At 41.8% G+C, this 22,704-nt stretch overlaps 1 protein-coding gene across 1 annotated transcript in view; it reads right to left on the bottom strand.

The window, feature by feature from the left end:
* Positions 1–498: 498 nt before the first annotated feature.
* Positions 499–22,704, bottom strand: part of SCCPDH (saccharopine dehydrogenase (putative)) — a 33,206-nt gene continuing 11,000 nt past the window's right edge. The window contains exons 4-12 of the mRNA XM_056132285.1: positions 21,049–21,178; positions 19,528–19,577; positions 12,881–13,011; positions 12,130–12,247; positions 10,220–10,339; positions 10,087–10,143; positions 3,478–3,589; positions 3,154–3,235; positions 499–1,140 (exon numbers count right to left, since the gene is read on the bottom strand). Coding sequence (XP_055988260.1) covers positions 1,035–1,140; positions 3,154–3,235; positions 3,478–3,589; positions 10,087–10,143; positions 10,220–10,339; positions 12,130–12,247; positions 12,881–13,011; positions 19,528–19,577; positions 21,049–21,178 — 906 coding nt within the window. The 3' untranslated portion in view covers positions 499–1,034. The remainder of the gene's footprint in view (positions 1,141–3,153; positions 3,236–3,477; positions 3,590–10,086; positions 10,144–10,219; positions 10,340–12,129; positions 12,248–12,880; positions 13,012–19,527; positions 19,578–21,048; positions 21,179–22,704) is intronic.

Here is a 22,704-nt window from a genome sequence, read left to right as displayed (position 1 = left end):
ATGTGAAAATGAGCCCATCCCAGGTGTGAAGCTGAGTGAGAGCTCCCTGCAGTGAGTTCTGGAATCCAATGGTCAGGGTTGAAGCCTCTGCTTACCACTTGTACAGTCTGGGGTAAGGGCTGCTGCTCTCGATGCTGCCTCCCATGTGATCCTTGGGGCACTGAAGATGCACATCCTATTTAGAACTGGGCCTGGCACAATTGATAGGCTTTTGCTTATGTGATTTAACAGTCTGAAACTTCAAATAAAGCTTTTTGATGTATCCTCAGACTTAGAGACAATGATTATCTCAAGTTTCTCATTTCGTCTCCTTGTTTGGAACAAATGCGATTAACTCCATTTATTTTGTCCTTAATGGTTCCTTTGAAGAATGTTCAATTCACAGGTGTGGAACCAGGGAAAATTCAAGACAAGACCAGTTTTTCACAGTAAACAGGTTAGACACACATTTTTAACCACCCCTCAGACTTCTATCTAGGTCCAAACACAAAACTACCATTTAATTGATAATCCTTTATTATTCAGCTTAGGTAAACAGTCCAAAATCAGTCCGTGTAAATAGATGAAAAACTAGTTTAAAATAGCAAAAATGTGCAGTTTCATTTTGCAAAAGCCCACACATTACATAGACTCATCAGGAAGTAAGATCCCATTCCCTACTATGTCATGGAAGGCAGTAGTCACTGTCCCCCATGAATCCCAACTCGGGCACCTCAACAAGGAATCTGTTAGCAACACAAACAGACCCTGATCCACCCTGTGGTCTGCTATTTCACTTATAAAATTGAGTACAGAGTCTTCAATGAAAAAGTCAGTCAAGCATCAGTTCTGTCTTACAGGCAATGAAATCACAAAAATCAGCTAAGATTTGAAACTTAGGGCAACCCAGTTCAATTCCCTGTTTTTAATTTATACATATGTTAGACTTGACATCTTTTCCACATATAGTTAACAGGCTTATAGGAGAATTTCACATAACAAATTAAAAAGCTGGTAATTCAGGTATTTGATGACTTGGCTGATCCTTCGAGTCTTTAGACTTCTGAGCTGCTGATGACACTGAACTCAATGCCATGCCGGTTGAGTCTGTCAATCAACTTCGTGCGACAGAATGCTGCTCCAGGGGTGAAGACTCCGCCTCTGTAAGACAATGACAAGGTACAACCGTGTCAGGGGCTCACCTCCAGCCCTTCTACTAGAACCATCTGCTCCAGGACTGACTAGCAATGGAATGACTGCCAAGAGTCAGGAAAAGTTCATTCCCTATCCACTCACGGGCTTTGTGTTTCATTCACTGAATCAGCACAGTCAGAAGTAGTGAATTCAAGGAGAAAGCCGCCAGGGCCACCGCACACCCACATAGGCTAGGCCAGCTCCCAGTGAGCTTGTCTCCACTGTGATTTCTGGTGGCCTGCCAGGGTCAGCAATTAAAATTGAGTAACTGCAGCTGTTTGCAGAGTCAGGCCTCAGACTCAAGAGGATTACAAAAAAAAAAAAAAGAGATACAAGTGAAAAACATATGGGTAACCCAGTTATTATCAAAGCCTAAACAAATATTTCTGTACAGAAAAATGTCCTTGCATGTGTGAGTCCTCTCTCTTCTCTCTATCCCCCCCCCCCCCCCCCCCCCCGGGTAACATGGCATAGAATACCAGACAATGATCTCTGGGGACGGGAATGGTAGTTACAGAGAACTTCAACTGTTTTGATAGATAATACCTTTGTCTGAAACTGATGACTGAAAATAATATGACAAATTATTAAGAGCTCTCAAATTCTCAGTTACGAGAATATGGGTATTTTCATAGAAATAGTTATACTTTTCATTCATCAACTTTTAAATTGATTAATACGTGGCAAAAACAATTCAGGTTGTCAACTGAGTAAAATTTTTTCAGGAGGTGCATATCAAAGTGAAACTTCATTACAAAATACAAGGATGGATATAAAAACAAGGGACCAAAACACTAATGCCACTATAAAGTTAACTGGGTGCTCTTGAGATACTGACCCCCCATGTAACAAGAATTATCCCAAAGTTAGTATCATGACAAGTAAAAAAGTGAAGAATATGTTCTTTCATTAGAAAGGAACACTTCTAATTCAATATTTTTGGTGAATATGTAATTAGATGAATTTATCTACTAGCTACCAAGACTATATATATGATCATTATTTCTGAGCTTCTATTTCTGACTGAATAAAAATCATTCCATTAAACATTTTCTCCGTGTAAATGGTTAATATTAATTAGATGCTTAATATTAATTAAGATGCTAAATGTTCTCAAAGGGAAAAAATTTGGAAAAAAATAAGGCCTTTCTTTATGATACTTAATATTGCTTCTGGTCATATCCAATTATATCTAATTACATATTTCTAAGCCTATGTCTCTTGTAGAGCTGACACATTTTATGGTAACAACTAAATGTTCCATTAAGCCAGTCAACTTGCTAATCACCTAGACAATATGCCATGAATCAATTCACACGAGGTCAGGACAGTCCACTGCCAGCTGGGTATCTTTCAGCACTGACTAGAGGCTCTCAGAAATGGTACTGCACAAAAGCCAGAGAGACAGTGAAGTGGGCAGGGCACTTGCCTAGCACGTGGTCAACCTGGGTTTGATTCCTGGCAACCCATATGGTCCCCTGGGCTCCACCAGAAGTGATCCCTGGGCCCAGAGACAGTGGTAACCCCTGAGCATTGCCAGGTGTGGCCCAAAAAATAAATAAACAAAAATACTGAGAAAGAGGGAACTTTTTTTTATTGAGCCACTTTTCCTTTCTCCTCTTGTCTCTGCACTGTTCCCAGAAGCCACTAAGGAATTGTCCTTCTTACAATTTTATCTCTATCTTTGGATAAAGTTAGCTGTAAATATGCTTGTCTGAGGTCACACCTAGCAGTGCTTGGGAGTTACTCCCAGCTGAGTGCTCAGGGTGCTGCTGAATCAGGTTACCTGGGGGACCAGGGGGTGCTAGGACTAAATTTTGGGATCCCGCAGCCAAGTGTGCTCCTGCCTGCAGAGCCAGCCCTGGCCTAGCAACACTCACTGTTCAAGTGCATATCTGATGCCTGGAAAGCAAACCAAGACAAACTAAACTAGCACATGGATGGAAAGAAATATTTAAATAAAAATAAGAGCAGACTTACCCTTTAGGAAGATTAGCCGTATCATTTAAGAGAGTCACGGCTGCCTGGACCATGGCTATGGGGGTAGCAACATAGCCAGCCTCTGCAGAAAACAGTTAATTACAGAAAAAGAGAGTCATGAAGGAGGTATTCAACAACACCCAAAGAGTCAAACCGCAGATTTTATATAAATCTCTATATACAGGAGATTTCCCCCCAAACACTATTTTTTTAAATGAACACTTACTTATAAAAATAAAGATTTAAAGAGAACATGGTAGAAGAGCATACTACTTTACAGTAAGAGAAAGTAAAATTCTCACGCTTAAGTCTGATGTGAAATACCTGGTCCTTTCACCTGAGTACAAATTTTGACACTTAATTTGTTCTTATCCTCACAAGACTGTTCATTGTATCCTTCACCAAAGAATGTCATTGTAAATGAGGAGGACTCAATCTGAGGAAAGGAAAGCAAAAGGCTTATTTAATAAATATTTCATTCCCTCTCCAAACAAAACCTATGTTTCCACTTCACATCAGACATTTTCAATATATTAAAACCAAATATTCTGACAAAATTTCCTGGTATCCTTTGTGCATGGGGCAAAAGTTAATTCTTTGATGATGCTAATTTTGAGACAGGTGTTTTGCTGTGAGGCGGGCAATGGAGGGAACTAGATGAGATAAAAATGATTCTTAGGGGACCAAAGAGATAGCATAGGGGTTAAGGTACTTTAAATGCGCCTGACCACGGTTTGATCCCCAACTGCATATGGTCCCAGAGTACATCTCAGAGCCTGAACACATAGCCAAGACAAGAGCACCTCTGGGTGTGCCGGCCCCCAAACCAGAAGGAAAATATGTTTTTTAGGTATGGTTTATAAAGGACAGTGCCACTAAAACAGGCCATTTCAATGAAGAAGACGGAGAGTTTTCATTTTAGGGTGATGGTGGTGAGATATAGTAGGCAGTCTGGTGCTAGTATCTGTTTGAGAGGATGAGACAAATAGTCAGCAGGCTTGTTCACCCACAGATGAGATCAGCACAGCCCAGCCTGGTGCACACCAGCTGTTTGCTCTAAGTGCCCTGGAAAGCATCACACAAGGATACGGATGCTCACCTCACCCCAGAGCGCTGAGACTGTCACATGCTACTTCCTTCCTTCATACCCCACTGGGAAGACACGGTGGACTCTTGCGCTGAACTCACTTTGACTGGCTTAGCGGCCACCAACCAGGAATGCAAACATTAACTTGATCCAAGCCTCAATCACTTATTCCCTCAGACACTCAAAAAGAGAGTCATGGGAGGAAGAATTCACAGGCCTAAATTACAGCCGGAGTAGCAGTGAGGCCAATGACACCTACCTGGAATCCTCACACAGAATTTTAGACAACTAGTTAGTAACAACAATTTGGGTGGGATAGTTCTGACAGGGAAAGGAGAGCAGCACCCTGCCGGGGTAGAGTCAGGCTAGGGGTCTAACCTGCAACAGACACAATGGGGGGGGGGGGGGGGCGCATGTAGACCAACTCCATGTTTAGTGAGCGGAGAGAAATGCTTAGAAGACAACCAGTACAAACCAGCTCTCAGGTCAGGACTTCAAAATGTTGAGGATATTTAATGAGCTCAAAACATCAATGGTGCAGGTTTAAGAAAGCATCAGGTTGGAAATGAAGAAACTATAGTAAGAAGTGGCAGAGGCAGTCAGGGTGGGAGGGAAAGCTGGGGACATTGGTGGAGGGAAGAGGGCACTGGTGAAGGAATTGGTGTTGGAACACTATATGACTGCAACTCAATCATGAACAACTTTGCAATTCAAGGTGACTCAATAGAAAAAAAAAGTAATTAAACTAAAGTTTGGTGGGTGAACTAAAAAACTCAAAGACAGACCCTGACAACAGAGGAATAGCAACTGAGGATAAAATCAGTGAGCTCCAAGATGGGATGTAGGAAATATCTACAAACAACAGAAGATGGAAAAAGTCTCAAAGATAAGTGAACAATACATGAGAAAACTATGGAATGAGTTTAAGAGAAACAACACAAGAATCGTGGGCCTCTGAAATAGAGGAAGGCAATTCCCGTGAAGAATCATTAGTCCATGGTCACCATTATTTAATATAGCATTTAAGTCCTCGCTATTGCAATTAGACAAGAAAAAGATATTAAGGGCATTCCAATTGGAAAAGAAGAAATCAAACCCTCGCTATTTGCAGATGACATGTTACTATGCTTAAAATCCCTGAATACTCTACAAAAAGCTCCTAGAAACAATAGACTTGTACTGCATTCTGACAGGTTACAAAATCAATACACAAATCCAAAGCTTTTCTATATCCAAATAATGAAAAGGAAGAGAAATGCAGTCCCTATAAAAACAGCCATGACATTTCTGAAAGACATTTTAGAACAAATTGTCTTGAAACTCTTATGGAATAATACCACCCTATACCCTACACCCCCACTCCACCCTGCAAATAAACAAAGCTATCCTAGGGGGAAAAATGGGAGGTTTCTGCTTCTTCAACTTCAAACTGTACTATAAAGCAGCAGTAATAAAAATAGCATAGTACTAAAATAAGGATAGACTCTCAGACCAATAGAATAGAATTGAGAGCCCAGAGCTACATCATCAGGTGGTATGTGGATAGTTCGTCTTCAATATAGGAGCAAACGTATGAACTGGAGCAAGGAATGCCTCCTCAACAAATGGTACTGGGATAACTGATTATCCCATACACACACACAAAAGAACTCAGATCCCTTCTTAAAACCATGCACAAAAGTCAAGCCAAAATGGATAAAAAAGACCTCACTATCAGATCTGAATTCACAAATTATATCAAGAAAACCATATAATACTCCATGACATTGAGCTACAGGTATTTTCAATGATTTAATGTCACTGACCAAGCAAATGGAAGCAAAGATCAACAAATGAGACAACATCAAATTAAGAAGCTTTGCATTACAAAAGGACCACCAGGGGGGAAAAGGCACTCCACAGACCAGGAGAAAATATTTGTCTACCACTCATCTCATCAGGTATTAGTAGCCAAGATATATAAAACATTGGTAGAACTTTATAAACTTTATTTTTGGTTTTTGGGCCACACCCAGTGATGCCCATGGGTTACTCCTGGCTCTTCACTCAAGAATCAGCCATGGTGGGCTTGTGAAACCATATTGGGATGCTGGGTCAACCATGTGCAAGGCAAGAGAGTACTTTACACACTGTACTCTCTCTCTCTGACCCCAGCACTGGAAGAACCTTCTAAGGAAAAAAAAACTCATTTAAAAAATGGAGATAAACAGAAACTTCCTCAAAGAAGACTGACAATATAGATGACAAAAGGTTTACGAATAAAATGCTCTATATCACTTATCATCAGGGAAATGAAAAATCAAAGCAACAATGAGATATCATCTCACACCAGTGAGACTGGCACACACCACAAAGAAAAATAAACTACCAGTGCTCATGGGGATACAGGGGGTTGTGTGGAAAGCACCCTCATTTATTGCTGTGGGAATGTCCAGTCTTTTAGGAAAACAATACGAACACTTCTGAAGAATCTTGGAATTGCTCCATAGGTGGAAGCCTGCCTTATGTGCTGGGAGAGAAGGCAGCTGGGATAGAGAAGGGATCACTAAGTCAATGATGGTTGGGGGGATCACTTGGGATGCGAGATGTGTGCGAAAAGTAGATAAAGAACCAAACATGATGGCCTTTCACTATCTGTACTGCAAACCATAATACCCTTAAGTAGAGAGAAAGGGAGAAACTGTTTGCTATAGAGGCAGGGGGATGGGTGGGCCGAGGGTGGGGGGGTGGGGTGGGGGGTAAGGGAGGTTTACTAGGGACACTGGTGATAGAAAATGTACACTGGTGGAGGATTGGGTGTTCAATCATTGTTTTGTAACTGTAGCTCACACTGATTCAATAAAAAAAAATGAAAAAAAAAAAAGAATCTAGGAATTGAGCTTCTATGTGATCCTGCAAATGTTACTGGTACTGTATGCCAATTAATTGGCAACTGGTACTGTAAACCGCAGTGCCAAAAACTAAAATAAAAACAACAGGTAACAGAAGTATGGTCCAACTGCAAAGATATGTAACTGCTTCACTTAGAGATGCAAAAAGTGCTTTGCTCGAGGCCCTCCCGTTGATCATCGATTTGCTCAAGCGGGCCCAGTAACGTCTCCATTGGAGACTTTGTTGTTACTGTGTTTGGCGTATCAAATACATCACGGGTAGCTTGCCAGGCGCCCGCCCGCCGTCGCAAAAAGTGCTTAAAAAATTAAATTATTCAATTTTTTTATGAAGGTTTATCGAAACATTTTCACAATCAGTAGAGTTAGAAAGAGGGTTACAAAGAATTCAGTATGGTCAGGAGATTTTTTATTATCAACAAAGGCTCTGATACAATGTTAAGAATGAGACATAGTAAAATACCCCTGCTTTCCCTACAGTTGAGGGAAAAGAAAACAGATATAAAGAGGCAAAACAATTTGAGATAAACAGAGATGCAGGAGTAGTTCAGAAGATTATACTGTGACTCTACTGGGAAAGATATAAACAAGCATGAATGCTGGAAGAGAGCACTGGTGTGTGTGTGTGTGTGTGTGTGTGTGTGTGTGTGTGTGAGAAGGGGGGTGATGGTACAGGCCCTACATGCCCCACAGGGCCCCTGAACACTGCCAGGTGCAGAGGAGGCGAAACACGCCTGCCAGTACTCATCCCCCTCCTGTCTGAGGCACATGTTCACCTGATTAGAAGCCTCTGGGGATGCTCAGTCATTCTGCTTTGGAACAATTTTTAAGCCAGTCTCTGGGAAGCTCCTGCCAATGCTGGCATGAAAAATAAAACTGATCTGCCATTCAAGAAGACTAGATCATAAAGGCCTCAGGTGGGGCTTAACGTTCCTGAGAGGAATTCCAGCCAGTTGTGCTCTGGGGGTGGGAACCAAACTCCCTGCACCTAAGTCAGTGATCCGTAACATGGGACGGAGAGAGGGATCAAGGGGCAGGAGCATGGGCTTTGCATGCAGGAGACTCAGGTTTGATCCCCAGCACTGCAGGGAGTGACCCCTCACACAGAGCCGGGAGTAGCCCATAAGTACACCGCTGCATGTGGCTGAAACAAAAAGGTCAACACAAAAAAAATGGGAGAAAATACCTGCAAAACACCTCTGGATAATAAAGGAGATTATTATCTAGAATATATAGAAAACCCCTACAACTCAGCAGCAAATAAAAGCAATCCAATTCAAACATTGTCCAAAGACTGAGTATTTTCCTAAAATAGACATAAAAATGTCCAATAAGTAAATGTAAAGATACTTAACATCATCAATTAAGAAAATGCAAATCAAAATAACAGTAAGAACTAGCTACCTGAGGTGGGGGATGTGATTCGGTAATACCTGCCTTGCATGTGTAAGATTCTTACCACCCTCCACTAGCTAACCCCTATACACATTAGAATGGTAAGAACAGAAAATGAGTGTTGGCAAGCAGTGGAGAAACTGACGTCCTACGCACTGCCGGTGGGAATGTCATACAGATAGAGCAGCCACAGAAGGAAATGAATGGCCTGAGGTGCCCAGATAGAAAAACAAATGTCATAGACCCAGCGATTGTACTTCAGAGTAAATATCCCAAATAACTGAAAGTGGGTCCTAAAAGAAGCACTCGGACGCCCGTATACCCATTTCTCGTACATTATTCAAAATGGACAAAGCATGTAAATAAACCAGGTACCCACAGTTTGAAGAATGAATAAGCAAATGTGCTACACACACACATACACACACACACAGAGGAATATTTTTCAGTCTATAAAATAAGAAAATTCTGATACACTCTATAATATGGAAGAACAGAGGCTAAGTAAAACCAGTTGGTCAGAGTGAGCATAAACTGCATGATTCCACTAACATGAAGGCCTCGAGTTGCCAATTTCATAAAATTCGTAACAACAAAGTAGAGTGGTGATTTCCAGGGGTTACGGAAGGTACAAGGAAGGGAGCTCTGGTTGGATCAGCATCAAGCTTCAGGTTTTTTTTTTCTTTTTGGGTCACACCCGGCAATGCACAGGGGTTACTCCTGGCTCTGAACTCAGGAATTACTCCTGGTGGTGCTCAGGGGACCATTATGGGATGCTGGGAATCGAACCCGGGTCAGCCGCATGCATGGCAAACGCCCTACCTGCTGTGCTATTGCTCCAGCCCCAAGCTTCAGTTTTTTAAGATGAAAAGAGCCCTGGATGGAGGTTGAGGGAGCTTCACAGTGTTCACCCTGCATGTAGGAGAGCCTGTGCTCAATCTCAATCCCCAGCACTGCAAAGAAGTTGGGTTTTTTTTTTCCCCTTTTTTTAGTTGGGGGGAAGTACTTTTTGGGTCATACCCGGCAATACTCAGTGATTACTCCTGGCTCTGCACTCAATAACTACTCCTGACGGTGCTGGGGTATCATAATGGATGCCAGGGATCGAATGTGGGTTTGTGTAAGGCAATCAATTGCCCTACCTGCTGTTGTATCACTCTGGTACCACAAATAAAAACATTTTTTTTTCACAAATAAATTTTTAAGAGCTAAAGAAAAAAAAATCAATGGCCATGATGGTTACAAAACAATATGGATGGGTCCACAACCACTGAAGAAGGAAAAAATGGTTAAGATGAAAACTTTATGTTGAATGTATATCATCATACTAGAAAAAGAACTTAAGAGTTTTCTAGCTTCTCTGTACATCCATTTTATCATTTTTTAAAACTGATGCTATTTACTTCAAAATCTCTGAAAAGATTAATCTGATTATATAAAGAAAGCAAGTGTGTCCGAAATATAATAGTTGCCTCATCAAGTCTTAGCTGTAACTGTATCTGCACTGAGAAAAGCAAACACAAAGCATGATTTTCGAGGTCTACAGAGAATTAAAAGGTTTACCTGTTTCTGAGTTGGACCTTCTTTCGAAAAATAGCCAAAGGAGAAGAACCATGGGAACTGAAAGAAAAAGAAAAACATCTCAGTAGTATTTCTGAAATGCATACACATTACATTTTAGGAAAACCTTACTTACTTTGATGAGAAGTTGCCTTCCAAGTCCAAACCTCACAAAGATTAAAAAGAACAGCCCTGCAAACATCAGCTTCACGACAGAGGCGATGCCGCCCACGGCCACGTAAGCAGCATACTGAACCTGGGGAGCAGAGAGAGGCAGAGGCTGTCACTCAAGTCATCCCAGGCAGCCCCTTCCTCTATGGTCACACACACCACACCAGAGAGCTGCCCCCTTTGTGGGTGTGTGATAGTCGGAGAGTCTGGTCATAAATCAGGACTATAGAGCATGTTTTTATAAGAAAATCATTGCTTAGGATGTGGCGAGAAAGGGACACTCCTTCACTGTTGGTGGGAATGTCCACTGGTTCAGCCCTTCTGGAAAACAGTATGGACGATTCTCAAAAAATTAGAAATTGAGCTCCCATTTGACCCAGCAATACCACTCCTGGGAATATATCCCAGAGAGGCAAAAATGTATAGTCGAAGTGACATCTGCACTTGTTTGTTCATTGCAGCCCTCTTTACAATAGCCAGAAACTGGAAGAAACCTGAATGCCCAAGAACAGATGACTGGTTAAAGAAACTTTGGTACATCTACACAATGGAGTACTATGTAGCTCTTAGAAAAGATGAAGTCATGAAATTTACATACAAGTGGTACAATATGGAAAGTATCATGCTAAGCGAAATGAGTCAGAAAGAGAGGGATAGACATAGAAAGATTGCATTCATCTGGGGGATATAAAGTAACAAAGTATGAGATTAATACCCAAGAATAGCTGAGATCAGCACCAGGAGCATTACTCCATAACTTAGAGGCCAGCCGGGTATCCTAGAGGAAAGGGCTATTCAGATAGAGAAGGGAGCACCAAATAAAGGATGTTTGGAGGATCCTCCCAGGAGGGGAGATGCATGTCGAAAGTAGACTATGGACTGAACATGTTTGCCACTCAATGCCTCTTTTGCAGACCACAACACCCAAAAGGAGAGAGAGAACACAGGGGATTGCCCTGCCACAGAGACGGGGGGATGGGAGGATGGGGGTGGGAGGGATACTATCCATGGTGGTGGAAAATGGGCACTGGTGGAGGGATGGGTATCTGATCATTGTATAATTGAAACCAAAGCACAAAAAATTGTAAATCTACAATAAAAAAAAAAAAAAAAAAAAAAAGAAAATCATTGCTTAGGATAATTCAGTTTCTCCTATTCGAACAATGTCCACATAATCCAGGAATTCAAAAGCCCACAACTAATATATCTGAATTCAGTAATTATATATTACGGGACATAGATGTTGCTTATCACCTTTTCCTATCTCTGCACCTGAGATACAGCTTCTCAGTCATCAGAGCGGATGGCAATCCAGGCTAGTGAGTAAGGGAAGGAGGGGAGTCCAGACATTTCCACAAGCAAAACAAAGTATTCTGGCACATGAAACTCAAAACTGGGGTTTCCCAGTGCTAATGACACCAGACTTGCTATAATAAAATTGTGAGTGCTGAGTCATAATAAAAAGGTATTTATAAAACTGGATTTGAATTATATATTATCAGCCCTGGTAAAATGTGAACTGTTGTACATTTTTGATTCTGTGTATTTCCAGAAACTGAAACATGCACTATTTGGCTCTTTCACTTTTTTTTGCTTTAAACAGGGCCAAAAGATAGTATAGTGAGTAGGCCACTTGCCTTGCACAGAACCAACCCAAGTTCGATCCTTGGCATCTCATATGGTCTCCCGAGCCTGTCAGGAGTGATTTCTGAGTGCAGAGCCAGGAGTAGCCCCTGAGCATTGCCCAGTGTGGGTCAAAAACAAAGAAAAGCAAGCAAAAAAACAACCCTCACCTCCCAAAAAAAAACCCTCATAAAAGTCAAGTGTCAACAAGTACACTTCAGTCTTCATTAGGAATAAATGATACACACTTACAGGTGAACACTGCAAATTCTCATATAAGTAACGCTGAGTCCGCTTGACAACAGACACATCTGCCCCCATGAACGGGATGGAGAAGCTGCTGAGTGCACGGCAGTAACCAATAGGCCACCTGCAAGACAGACCCAGGCACAGATCACATTTTTCCCATTTAGTCCATACAGTGACCACCACTTTAGTTGGTAAGGCCCTCAATAAAAATCACAACTTTCCTTGGGACAGTAGTAATGAAGGTGGCAAATAATTAAGGCTTATTCCGGTGTCTATTGTCCACACCTACACCCTAAAAGCGACAAGTCCAAGAGTGTAGTATTGATCACACCATGGGCTCTTAATCTATGCAGATAACCATGCTTTACCCATCAATTTCCTAGACAATGAAAAAAGGAACACTCATTTCAACAGCCAAACTCTAATTAGGACTTTAGAGTTCTCACAAATGAAATTCTCCCTTAAGTTCTATTAGTAGATGGATTAATCTACATTCTAAAAATATTCTATTTTAAGGTATTGGTTTTTCTGCATAAAATTAACATTTAACTTTGGTATTAATAGGGAAAAGTCATAAAACTCATTTTTCCTACGGTTCAAAGTATGAAACACTTAAGCTTAGAAAATGTTCTAACTTCCTTAAATAATAAGCCTTCCTGCTTTTCTTAGTGGCATATGTTATTAATATTCCAATTTACAATATGCTTAGACCAGATAGATACAGTAAAGAAAATATTTTTTAAGTTACTTATACCTTCTTTTTAACTTTGGGCCAACAATTGGGAGAGGTTTCAGATTTGCCTCCTTTCGTAGTTTTTTCAAAGTATGCTTATCTCCAAAACCATACACTGCTGACTTCCAGGTGCCATCGTGGACAGCCAACCCCTAAGCAAATATGCAAGAGTAAAAGAAACACTGGCATAAGGAATAACTAAATGTAAAACTTAATTTCTAATTGTTGCAAACAACATTTCACCTCTAAGCTAGGCATATCCCCATATGTAGTAATTCTAAGAGAAATTTTGATATTTGTTCACATAACAGTCACCGGCTTGATACTATTCAGCATGTACACCAACCAACATATGCCCTTTCTCTTTTCCTATCACCATTACTGATACTCCATGAATAAATCAATGAATTTCACTTCATCATTTTCTCCTGACACAATCATTTCTAGGCTTCTAACCCCATAATATGTTAATCCCAGAGAATTTCAAGATAAGCCCATGAACACATTTCTGCACTGACAACATATTGTCATCTGTTTCCTCCCTGTTGTGATGTGTCTCACCTACCTCCAACACCCCTATTTTATAGGTTTGGGGCACACCCAGCTGTGCTCAGGGATCACTTCTGGCAGTGCTCAGGGGACCATATGGGATACCAAAGATCAAACCTGGATCAGCCACATGAAAGGCAAGTGATTTACCCACTCACTGTACATCATTCTGGCTGCCCAACACCCCTATGTTAGTGCCAAACTATATAACAGTCTTCCACTAAAGTCTCAAAATTTAAAAATAAAATTTTAAGGCTCACTAATATGATTTGTTTTCTTTTTCCAATTCCTTAATCCTTCCTTCCTTCCTTCCTCCCTCCCTCCCTCCCTCCCTCCCTCCCTCTTTTCGGGTCACACCCAGGGATGCTCAGGGATTACTTCTAGATCTGCAATCAGGCATTACTCCTGGCAGTGCTTGGGGGATCATGGGATGCAGGAATCAAACTCAACTCGTGCAAGGCAAACGCCCAACCTGCTGTACTATCATTCTGGCCCAAATTTCTTCTTTCTGGTACAATATCCAACATAAAAATCCTTGCTCAATTTGATCCAGATTCTTATTCACCTACTTAATTTCCTTAGAATGTTTTTGTTGTTGTTTGTTTTGGGCACCCAGCAGTGCTCAGCACCCAGCAGTGCTCAGGGCTTACTCCTGGCTCTGCCCTCAGGGATCCCACCTAGCTGGACTATAAGAAGTATTGGGATTGAACCTGGGTAGTCCTTGTGCAAGGCAAGCACCTTACCCGCTATACTATCTCTGCAGCCCCTAGGTTTCATTGCAGTCTAAAGAGTATTATAGAAAAAGAGCTAGGCATATCTGTAAAAAATAAAATAGTCAATAACATGGGTTTTGCAGGTCACATGTGTTCCGTGCTGCAAATTCTATATTTTGAGTTTGCTTTTGGCTTATAGGCCACACCTGGAGGTGCTCAGGGGCTGATCCCTTGCTTTATGGGGTCACTGCTGGCTGTGCTTGAGGGATGATGTGGGGCGAGGGATCGAGCCCAGGTCTTCTGCATATAAAACATGAGCTCAGACCAGTAAGCAGTATCTCCACCTTCATCTTTGTTTTTTTTCATTATAACCCTTAAAAATGTAGAAAGTGGGCCAGAGCAATAGTACAGCGGGTAAGGCACACGACCTTAGTACCTTACACACAGCCAACCCAGCAGTTCAATCCTCAGCATTCCATACAGTTTCCGGAGCACTGCCAGGAGTAATTCCTGAGTACAGAGCCAGGAGCAACCCCTGAGCAATGCCAGGTGTGACCCAAAACAACAACAACAACAAATCCTAAAATATATATATATATATGTATATATATATAAACATAGAAAGCCATTTTTAGTTTGCAGGTTACATAAAAGTAGGTCATGCTCCAGCGCTCTGCTTTCCATTATGGAAGCGGTTATATAGCACATATGCAACGTTTTCAACACAGAGGAAAGATCTACTGAACAGTGTCATTCTAGAGTACATGAATGACATTAATCCTCTGAAATTCTTGAGTCCTGCTTTGTGGCCCATATATAACTAAACAGTCAATGATTCCATACGTGTCAGTTTTACAGGCTACTCCCAGCAGTGCTCAGATACCCTCAGGCCTGCCTGGGTGGTGCCTGGGACTTTACCGAGGGTATGCACTTATATGCACTTGGGAGGCTTGTGAGTCACACCCTCCATCCAACCTATGATTCAACTTTTTTTTGTGTGTCCGACCCGGCGATGCACAAGGGTTACTCCTGGATCATGCACTCAGGAATTACTCCTGGTGGTGCTCAGGGGACCATATGGGATGCTGGGAATCGAATTCAGGTCGGCCGCGTGCAAGGCAAACGCCTACCCGCTGTGCTATCGCTCCAACCGCCCCCCCCCCTTTTAAAATATAACTTTCTGTTGGTTTGTTTTGGGGCCACATTCAGCAATGCTTAGGACTACTTTTGGCTCTATGCTCAGGGGTCACTCGTAGTCATGCATAGCACACTATGCAATGCTATTTCTCTGGCCCCAAAACAGCATAGGGGGAGGTGGGAAAAGGGGTGTCAAAACAATCTAGTGCTTGGAATACATAAAATCCAGGGATCATCTTCCTTGTGAAGTTAATTCCCACCTTCCGCACACTTTAAGGCTCTGCGTCTGGTTTAAGAGTAAGAAGAGGGGAGCTACACTAGTGTGAATGCTTCAACTCTCCTGCCTTAAGCACAACCCTAACTGGAGTCCTTATAGTATTTACTGAGCAATTACTAAATATCAACCACTGTTCTGATTTATATTATTTGACTAATCTACACCTCAGCCACCAGCGGCAAATTCTAGCATCATCTTTAGCGGATGAAGGAAATATGGCACACAGAGGATAAGGAAACTTGCCCTCCCCAGTCAGTGATGGAGACAATGTCTAAGCTCTCTTTTGTTTTCTACTTTGCTCTTGGTGATGCCTGGGGTGTTGCCCAGTATCTACACTCTTTCCCATGGTAGGAAGGAATCTTGACTCTGCAAAAAAAAAAAAATCAGCACTCATAGCTCTTTCCCTACTTTTGAGTAAAGAGAACTTTATTAGATCAATGTGGTTTTCCAACTACCATCTCCTGCTGATCTCTGGGAAAGCAGCCTCTTACAGTTTTAGTCACTTTCTTACTATCTCCTTAGAGAGCACATTTGTTTCCTGTCTTGCACTAATTAACTCTCTGCAGCTCCAACTACTTCTCAAAAAGCTCTTTCCTATATGGAACTTCATTTTATCCAGCGAGACAAACACTATATGATTTTCCTTCCAGAGGCGTGATGACCTAGGCCCAGACAATCTGATAACTGTCACTCCAGGTCACACCAATTGGTCCAAGTGACTCATTATCTGACTACATGCTCTGACTTTTTAATACATAAAATCTGGTTGCTCTTCCCAGGCAATCATGAAGCACAGCATACTACAGGACTGTGGAGATGACTCAAAGGGCTAAAGCACATGATTTGCAGGAGGAAATACAGGATTCAATACCAGCACCACATGGTCCCCCAAGCATGTCCCAAAGTGCCAAGGAGCACTGAGCTGGCAGTAACCCCCACCTCCCATAGCACCACTAGGTATGGCCAGACATACAAACTGAAGGACAAAGCATATCTTCCATACCAGGCCAAAAGTCTACACAAAGAAACACAGAAATCAAAGAGACAAAAAAAGCTGTGATGAACATGCAGATCAATACTCTTTACCTGCAAATGTTTGCTCATATAAATCAATAAATTCCTTTTGTTGGTTCAAACAGAACTGAGTTGCATCTGCTACCCAGAATCACAAAGGTGTTTTTTTCCCCATTTTTTATAATTTTATTTATTGAATCACCGTGAGAGCAGTTACAAAGCTTTCAGTCATACAATGAAACACCCGTCCCTTCACCAGTGCCCATTCTCCACCCCCAAAAACCCCAGTATACCCCCATCTCACACCCTCCCCCTACCTGTGTGGCAGATGATTTCCACATTACTTTCTCTCTACTTTGATTACATTCAATATTTTGACACCAGACCCACTATTATTATTTGTGATTTTACCCCAACACTCTGATCTGCTGAAAAGGCAACAGTAGACAATAGATGTTTTCTACTGCCGGTTATGAATAATATACGATGTTGCGCGGCTGCAGTAGTGGCCGGGCAATTTTGAAATTCCAAAATTTTAACAATTAAATCTGGAGGGATTTCTGCCCAAACCTGTTGGGTTCTGAGATTTGTTTCTGAGTCTCTGGGATCATGGCCATTAAGCAGCTTTATCAGGAGCCAGAAAGGCCGTTTGTGGGTGGTGACTCAGGGCCTCGTTGGGATGGGGAGGAAAGGGCCAGCTCCACCCCCATCCCGTGAGACCCCGCATGTCTCATCACTGAGGGCCCAAAACTGACTGTCCAATGGCCTCTGGAGGATGACGGCCACGGAGCCTCCCAGGGGGATCAGGCTGAGGGACAGCACCCTTTCCCCCCCTGGAATGGCCAGGCAACAGTAACCTACTGCAAGGTCGGGAACACATTTCTGCCAAAAGCCACTGGGTTCCGAAATTTGTTTCTAAGTCTCTGGGATCATGGCTGTTAAGCAGCTTGATCAGGAGCCAGAGAGGCCATTTGTGGGTGGAGACTTGGGGTTTTGTTGGGACGGGGAGGAAAGGGCTGGCTCCACCCACATCCCATGAGGCCCCACATGTCTCGTCACTGCAGACCCAAACCTGACTGTCCAGTGGCCTCTGGAGGATGGTGGCCACTGGGCCGCCAGGGGGAATAGGCCAAGGCACGAAACCTATTCCCACCAGGGGGAACAGGCAAAAGCACAAAACCTATTCCCACCTGGGGTGGCCCAGCGCCAGTAACCTACTGCAGGGACTGGATGCATTTCTGCCAAAAGCCATTGGGTTTCAAGATTTGTTTCTGATTCTCTGGTATCATGGTCATTAAGCAGCTCGATCAGGAACCAGAGAGGCCATGCCTCCAAGTATTTAGATGAGCCAGAGGTGGTTTGTGGGTGTGTCTCCCACATACCTAACTTTTGGCTGTTTATTTTCTAGGTAAACTTTGCCCCAAGTTTTTGGGGTCTGGCCAAAGGCACAGCAGCAATTTTGGGGTATCTGAAAGTCTGAAGGTGCCATCAGGCTGATGCACTCGCCTCACAGACTGACCTGCTGGCAGCACGATACCCCCAACAAAGGTGTTTTTTTAAGTTTGTTTCTGGGTCACTGTTCAAGTTGCTGTCTCTGAAGAACCAATGCTACTCACTTTTCTAGACTAACCCTAGTAAAGCCTCTACTGAAGCATTCTCGGGTCACTCGGGTTCAATATCACTTCCCTTTTTACTCTGGTGGATATTCTCTATCCACAAATTTAGCATGCTGTATTTATTAATCTAAATTCATAACCATAAAAACAAAACCAGGACTCTTATTTGACTGTTCTACATCATCCTTAAGTCTTACTATTTTCTTTCCCTTCCTCATATCTTTCAGAGCACTGTCCTTTGACATTCAGTCCATATCCCAGCTTCTCCAAAAATTTCTTTCTTTTAAGAGTGGATAGGAGGGCATCCCAAATAGTGTTTAGAGAGACCAGAACTGACCACTCTGGCAATTTGTGGAAAACCTAGCTGGGATTCAGTCTAACAGGTGGTTCAAACTTTGGTACCAGGGACCACCAGGACCAGCCTGGAAGTGTTCAAGGCCATCGGGATTATACGTGGTGGTGCTGTGGGACACCAGAGCTACACACGGTAATGCTTGGAGAGTCAACTTGTCCCAAAGATAAAACCACAATCTCCCTGGCCCTCCAAAAAAATGTTCTTAGGGACCAGGCAATAGTACAGTGGGTAGGACACTTTGCATACAGCGAACCTGAGTTCAGTCTCCAGTACACCAAGTCCTGACAGGAGTGATCTCTGACCACAGAGGCAGAAGTAAGCCCTGTAAACTGCCACTGTGGAAAAAAAAACCTCCAAAAAACAAAACAAAAAGTTCTTAATCTATGGCTTTCCAGCTTATATGCTCTCCATGCTCAGAATCCTACCATATCTCATTGGATCTCTTTACACATTTTACCTGTTGCCAAGCTAAATTAACTTCTTTTTTCCTTTTGGTTCAGGGGCCACACCCGGATGTGCTCAGGGGAAACTCCTGGCTGTGTACTCAGTAGTCACTCCTCGGGGGACCATATGAGGTGCTGGGGATCGAACCCCGGTCAGCTGTAAGCAAATGTCCTGCCACAGTGCTATGGCTCTGGCTCTCTGTTTTAAATCAAAATAACAGTTGGCACTCTGGCAGTTTTATTTTTAAGTGTATTTTGTTTTTTATTTTGATTTTATTTGTTTTGATCTTGGAGGGTCACACCTGGCAATGCTCAGGAGTTAGTAGCACTGCACTTAGGAATTATTCCTGACGGTACTCCAGAGACCATATGGAATGCTGTGGTCAAACCTGTGTTGCCACATCCAAGACAAGTGCCCTACATGCTGTACTATCTCTTCCAATCCCCATCTTTACTTAAGATGAAATATAGTGACTTTTCATATTAAAAATATATTTAATATAAATATTTTGAGACAAATTTATGAAATATTTTAATATTAATTTAGAAAACAGAAAAACTAACCTCAGGTCCCGATTGTATAGACAGGAAACTTTCAACACCAGTTAAAGTGCCTAAAAGAGTAGAATGATAAATGTCAAATCAAATCTGTTTAGCCAGTGCAAGCAGTAACAATATTGCTATAGGATTATTCTAAATCATTTTTAAATCATATCTAGCTAATATAATCAGAAAACCTGCACTAAAAGTAGTTTTAGTATGTTCCTATGAAGAGATTTAAGCAGATGAACTCAGGTATATTGTGATAATGAACAATTTACCAAAAAAATTAAGTTGTGATACAGACAAAATCTTTTCTGACTCAACTGACAGTCATTTAAAATTTCACTCCAGAAGCCAGAGAGAGAGTACAGTGGGTAAGGTGTTTGCCTTGCATGAGACCAAGCTGCGTTCGATCCCCAGCATCCCATATGGTCCCCATCCCCCACCCCCACCACAGCTGGGGCTGATTCCAAAGTGAAGAGCCAGGAGTAACCCTGAGCAATTTCAGGTGTGGCCCCAAAACCAAACAAACAGATTCTCCTTCAATAGGCAATAATTTAGCTTATCCATTCCAGTACAGCACTGAGACAGAGTTTTTAAATTTACATCTACAAGTCTAGCAAGATAGTACAGGGTTCAACAGCTTGCTTTGCATCTGGCTGATGGTAGTTTGATCTTCAGTACCACAGAGAGCCCCTGAGCACTGCCAGGAGTAACCTTAAAAGAGCACAGTTTGGTAAGATTGATTCCTAGTTTTCCCCCTTTTTTGGAAGGAGATGGTCTCAGGGCCAAGAGATGCAATGATGCTTGGGGGATGGGAAAACACACACACACACACACACACACACACACACACACACACACACACACTCAGAATTCTGGAATCAATGCATCAATGCAAGGCATTCATGGGTGTGTATGTGAGAAAGAGACAGACAGACAATGCTGGAGATGAATGCACAAAGTGTGTTGTGTTTAATGTTAGGGATCAAACCCACGGTTTCACATATGCCAGGTAAATGTTCTACTGATGAGCGACATCTCTGCCCAGTTCTTCAAATAATCTTCATGGCCCCAAGTAGCTTTCTTTGTTCTTAACTATTTTTGTTCTACTTAGGGACAGAAATTTATAATAATAGCCAGAAAATGGGCACTGGTGGAGGGATGGGTATTTGATCATGGTATGACCGAAATCCAAGCACAAAAATTTGTAAATCTACAACTGTACCTCATGGTGTTTCACTAATAAAAAATAAATTAAAAAAAAATAATAGCCAGAAAATTGTTTTTCCAAAATTTCACAGCTATAAGCAAAATCAAGACCATGAAAAATTCCTGGATTTAAAATCCCTCACTTTAGAACATTTGTAGTACTATTTATATATATATTTAAAGTATCATAATATGTAACAAATATTTAAAAAATCATGTTTTAACATTATTTATATTTATGGTTCTTACCCCAGTTAGATTTTTGCTCATCACAATGACAAAGCAGCTTTTCAGGTTAAATTCAATTATTACTTATAGATTGATAATTACCATTCATTTTATTTTTGGTATATAATACTCCCAGATCTGCTGGAATGGAGTCAAAGCCACAACTTCCAATAATATAAGCCCCGTTTTCTGCAGCTTTCTGATGATACTTCCAATGCATTAGTTCCAGAAACTGAAAAATTCAGGACAAAAAAAATCAGTTATAACTATACAGAAACTGTTAAGAGAAATACTTTCAAAAGACAAAACAATTTAACACCAACAATGCTAAACCAATATGGTTCAGTAGTGGAATATTATTAGTGGAATATTACTGCTCAATTTGAGCAAATACTTACTGTAGACCCGCCATGTACTAGGTGGTATTAGAGATATACTGATCTAATTTAATACTATTACATTTTTAGAATGACTTCTAAATGCATTAATAAATACCTCTTATAAAAATATGTAAAAATACAAAAAGGACAAAAAAACCCCAAATGCATTGCCAAAATGATCATCATAAATGACATACATCAATGCTTCAGATGCAGTATAGAGAATGGTGGGAAAGGTGAGGGTTTCAGAGGTGGATGCCAATATTTTGCCTAATTTTTGAACAATTTTAGATGTTGGTGCCCAACCAGAACTGTTAGGATGAGCCCGTGGAGACTGACCCACAACAGGGCAGGGCAAAAACACAGGCTCCATGAAAATGGGTGAGCCATGACTCCTGTGTCCGGACTGGTTTGGAAATGCTTAACATCTCTTTCTTTGGCTGCCTTTTAGCTCTTAGTGTTACACAGAAGCAATCTTCCCTGTCTCACAGATCCCTAACCTAGCTTGGCTTAGGAATGCAGACATTCTCTCACATCCCCTTATCATGCCAGATGCAAGGGGCTGTAGCTCATGGTGCCAGACTGCTTGGCCTTGCATTCCTCTCTGGAGGCTACTACCTACCGTTGGGCTTGCAGGAGTGACAGAACAATGTAGCCTTGATGTCTTGATGTCCTTCCTATAACCCCTTATCCCCGTTAATGATTTCTTTGTACTGAGTGCATTGAATGTGTGTACGTAGGATAGTAAATAAAAGGGGCTGAGGGCCGCTTCTCCATGCTTCTCTGCCAGAGCAAGCAAGGAGTCTCTCCAGCAAATCTCATTTCTCGCGTCTCGTAACTCAGTGCCCCCGACCGAAAGAATATTCACACATTTCGATTTATTAAAAAAGTGAGTAGCACAGAATTCCTGTGCTACTCTGTACCCAATTACCTAGTATTACATAGATATATGTATCTATACATCTATATATGTTATTTATAGTAACACCTGCTAGAACAAACTGATCTCTCAACACACACCAGGGTGCCGGGGCTCAAACTTACAGCCGCATGCACGTTAAGGCAAGTGCTCTACTACCCAAATGAGCCAATATTAACTCACTATAAAGACGTTAATCAAAGCATACACTTTGCTCAGCCGTCCTTTTTTCTCAAATGTCCTTTTTCTGCTTTGGATCCCATCCAAGATACATTACATCTGGTTGTCCTATCTCCTTAGGCTCCTTTTGGTTGTGGTATTTCTTGTGGTTTTTTTTGGGGGGGGGAGTGTTTGGGTCACACCAAGCAGTGCTTTACTCCTAGCTCTGCACTCAGGAATTACTCCTAGTGGTGCTCAGGGGAACAAATGGGATGCCAGGGATTGAACCTGGGTCAAACA

The sequence above is a fragment of the Sorex fumeus genome, unplaced genomic scaffold (genome assembly GCF_029834395.1).
Source record: "Sorex fumeus unplaced genomic scaffold, SorFum_2.1 ptg000007l, whole genome shotgun sequence".
NCBI classification, from domain to species: Eukaryota; Metazoa; Chordata; class Mammalia; order Eulipotyphla; family Soricidae; genus Sorex; species Sorex fumeus.
Note: the sequence above shows the minus strand (reverse complement) of the source record. Positions and strands in the feature narration are given on the sequence as shown.